The sequence below is a fragment of the Pteropus medius genome, unplaced genomic scaffold (assembly GCF_902729225.1).
Source record: "Pteropus medius unplaced genomic scaffold, Ma_sr-lr_union100, whole genome shotgun sequence".
NCBI lineage: Eukaryota > Metazoa > Chordata > Mammalia > Chiroptera > Pteropodidae > Pteropus > Pteropus medius.
Window position 1 is genome coordinate 519937 of NW_024352837.1, and position 3071 is coordinate 523007.

General features: G+C 65.6%; 1 protein-coding gene and 1 long non-coding RNA gene across 2 annotated transcripts in view; one reads left to right on the forward strand and one right to left on the reverse strand.

Moving 5' to 3' along the window:
- The window catches only part of ERFL (ETS repressor factor like), a 17612-nt gene extending 15865 nt beyond the window's left edge, over nt 1–1747 (forward strand). The window contains exons 3-5 of the mRNA XM_039850002.1: nt 4–161; nt 272–389; nt 782–1747. Of these exons, the coding sequence (XP_039705936.1) occupies nt 4–161; nt 272–389; nt 782–1230 (725 nt within the window). The 3' untranslated portion in view covers nt 1231–1747. The remainder of the gene's footprint in view (nt 1–3; nt 162–271; nt 390–781) is intronic.
- A 252-nt stretch (nt 1748–1999) lies between these two features.
- On the reverse strand, nt 2000–3004 carry LOC120592375 (uncharacterized). Its single transcript, XR_005650108.1, has 3 exons — nt 2824–3004; nt 2647–2745; nt 2000–2370 (listed from the first exon to the last, which is right to left on the reverse strand). It is a non-coding gene; the product is annotated as an uncharacterized LOC120592375 (long non-coding RNA).
- Nucleotides 3005–3071: the final 67 nt, after the last annotated feature.

Consider the following 3071-nt stretch of genomic DNA (forward strand, 5'->3'; position numbering starts at 1 on the left):
AAGGGAAGAGGTTCACCTACAAGTTCAACTTCAGCAAAGTCGTGCTTGTCAATTACCCACTGTTGGACGTGGCGGCAGCCACCACAGGCTCCCCTCTCTTGCTGACCCCTGGTCCCTTTGGGGGGGGTCCTGGGCCAGATGCTCCTCCCCTCACCCCCGAGGTAAGGCTGGGGCCCCAGAACGAGGGCATTTGGCGTCCTCCTGGCCATGGAGCCCCTGGGGAGGAGGCAGCCGGTCTGAGCGGTGCCACCTCCCACACCTTCCCCTCTAGACCCTGCAAACCCTGTTCTCGGCCCCACGCCTGGGAGAGCCGGGGGCCCGGGCACCCCTGTTCACCCCTGAGACAGACAAACTGCGTCTGGACAGCCCTTTCCCATTCCTGGGCTCAGGTAAGGGCGGGGGGTATCGGGGTGCCAGGTGGGGGCTGCTGCACATGCTTCAGGGAAGAGGGCGGGCAGGCAGGTGGGAGGAAGGGAGGAAGGAGGCCCAGGCGAGGCTGCACCCGTGCCGTCTGTGGGTTTAAGAGCCAGAGGGTTCAAGGGGGGGGAGGCAGGGAGGAGGGAAAACTGGAAGGACGGGCTGGGAGAAGGGCTTCGGGGGCTCTAGAGGAAAGGGGAGGGGGGTGGGGTCTCGTGATGGGGGGCAGACACTGTGCGGGAGGGACAGTGGGGAGCACCGTGTGGGCGGAGTGCCGCAGGCTGGCACGCTCTTCACCGAGGCCTAGGCTGGCAGCCTGGACAGTGAGCAGTGGCCCAGCCTGATGCACCCCTGTGCCCTCCAGGTGCCACTGGCTATTCCAAGCCCCCTGGCCTGCTGGGTCCTTACAGCCGAGCCTTCCCAGAGTACCCCTGGAACTTTAACCCCACCCCTGCCCTTCCTCGGCCCATGCTGCCCCCTTCTCTCTACACCCCCCACTTCTATCCCAACCCTCTGGCCAGCTCCCTGGGCCACCTGCCCTCAGCAGGGACAGGGGGAGGCCCCACAGCCGTGCCCCTACTGGCTGCCACAGGAGAGGGCCTGGGCTCTGAGCGCCCCTCGGGCCTGGCAGCAGCCCCCCGGCTGGCACTGCCGGGGTCTGGGGGTCCAGAGGCAGCGCTGGGCGGGAAGGAGGACAGCGACTCAGAGCTGGAGATCACGGATGTCAGCGGCTGCAGCTCTGACAGCGAGGGTGACGAGGGCCTCCCTGTGCCCCCCAAGTCCAAGGCGGGCAAAGGGGGGGTCGGCAGCTGAGCCGGCGTAGGGCGACGGATTCTGCAGGGGCAGGGACCGGGGCGGCCGCCCATGCCGCCTCCCTCTTCGTCTGCTCTGCCCTTGATGTCCTGCTGAAGGCCGCGAACCAGCCCTCGGCCCCTCCCAGCGCTGGGCACATGGCTGCCCGGTCTTCTTCCCCAGCTCCAGATTGGGGGTCTAATCTCCCCCTCCAGAGGTGGGAGGGAACGTGATGGCCTCCAGCCTCCTCCCCAGGCTCCATGCGAGGGGGTCCCTGCCTGGCCCCACTCCCGAAGTGCAATACGGCGCCCAGCCTCCCCCACCCCGCCTGGCCCCCGTGCTGTGATCTGTGTTTGTGTGGCCGTGTGTCCCCTGTGCCGACACCCTCCCCATACAGGCCCCCTGGGGACAGGGAGCTCAGAGCAATAACCCCGCCCCCAGCCCCCACCCAGGAGGGCCCCCACTCCACACCAGCTCCCTATAAACCCCAACAGCCACGTCCAGAGAGTTTACTACACAAATAAAACAATGGAAAGGAGTGTGGATGTGGGGTGCCCAGCGTTGTGGGTGACCACGGCGCCCCGGGCGGGAGCTGGGAAGGGGTGTGTGGGGGTGTCTGGGAAGAAGTGTTAAAACACAGAATGAACGAACAACCGGAGAGAGGCGAGGCGGTGTGAGGACGCGGTGGACGCGGTGGACGCGGTGGACGCGGTGGACGCGGTGGACGCGGCGCGGCAGGGAGCGCTCCACATGCCACGCCAGGCCCGGCCCGGCCCGCACGACGCACACCTCTCCTTAGATAATATATATTAAAAAATAGACCTCCAATTCAGGGTATAAAAACAGAGCAAAGGCACTTGGGGTGGGGATGGGGGTGGAGGGGTGGCCTCCCCCTCCAAGGCAATACTGAGATGGCCCGGGAAATAGGGATCACTGTGGTGTCCCCTGGAATGAAGCCCTGAGTCCCCCAAGCAGAAGGCGGGAGGGAGAAAAGGACCAACGAGAGGTTTCGGGGAGGCAGCGGTCCAAGCTGGGACCCCCCGCTAGACGTGGCCCCAAGAGCCCAGTTCCTTGTCCCGGGGCCCTCGGGGTCGGAGATGCTGCAGCAGCTGTGCAGTGGTGGGGGGCTGGTCCTCAAGTCCTCTCCATCTTGCAGAAGGCCTGGGGACGGTAGAAGGGGGGACACGGAGAGATGGGGTGAGAGGAGAGATGACGGGGGGGGGAGGGAGAGCAACAGGGAAAGAGGAGAGAAAGGGAGGGTGGGGAGAAAGAGCCCGGAATAGCCGGGGAAATAGAAACCGACAGAGACGGAGACATAGAAACCGACAGAGACGGAGACATGGGGACAGGAGGTCGATCAGGGAGGTTCAGAAAGACGCAGACCCGGGGAGAGACGGCTGGGGCTGTGGGGAGGGGAGCCCCGAGCCCTCCACTCACCTGCCTGGGGCAGCCTCAGGTACAGCCAGGCTGGGGAACAGTGTTCTCCCCAAGCTGAGACAGGACGAGGCGCAGGCGACAGAGCTCCTCCTCCACCTCCTGGTTGGGGGGCCATCCATGAGAGGGGTCCCCCCTACCCGTCCACCTCCTCCACCCCTCCCTGCCCCTGGCCACCACCTCCAGCTGTTTAACGGTCTCCTCCAGGCAGAGCAGCTCCTCTCGGATTTCCTGGGTCTGTGTGGGGTTCAAGGGGCCACCCCCTGGTACCCCATCCCCTTGGAGGGGAGGCCCCGCCCCGCTGTCTTCCTCCAAGGGGAACAGGAGCTGCTTGAGGGTCAGAACTAGCCGGGGACAAGGGGACAGAGTCAGAGGCAGGGCTGGGATGGGGTGTTCAGAGGGGGACAGGTGTGGGGCAACGTGCAGGA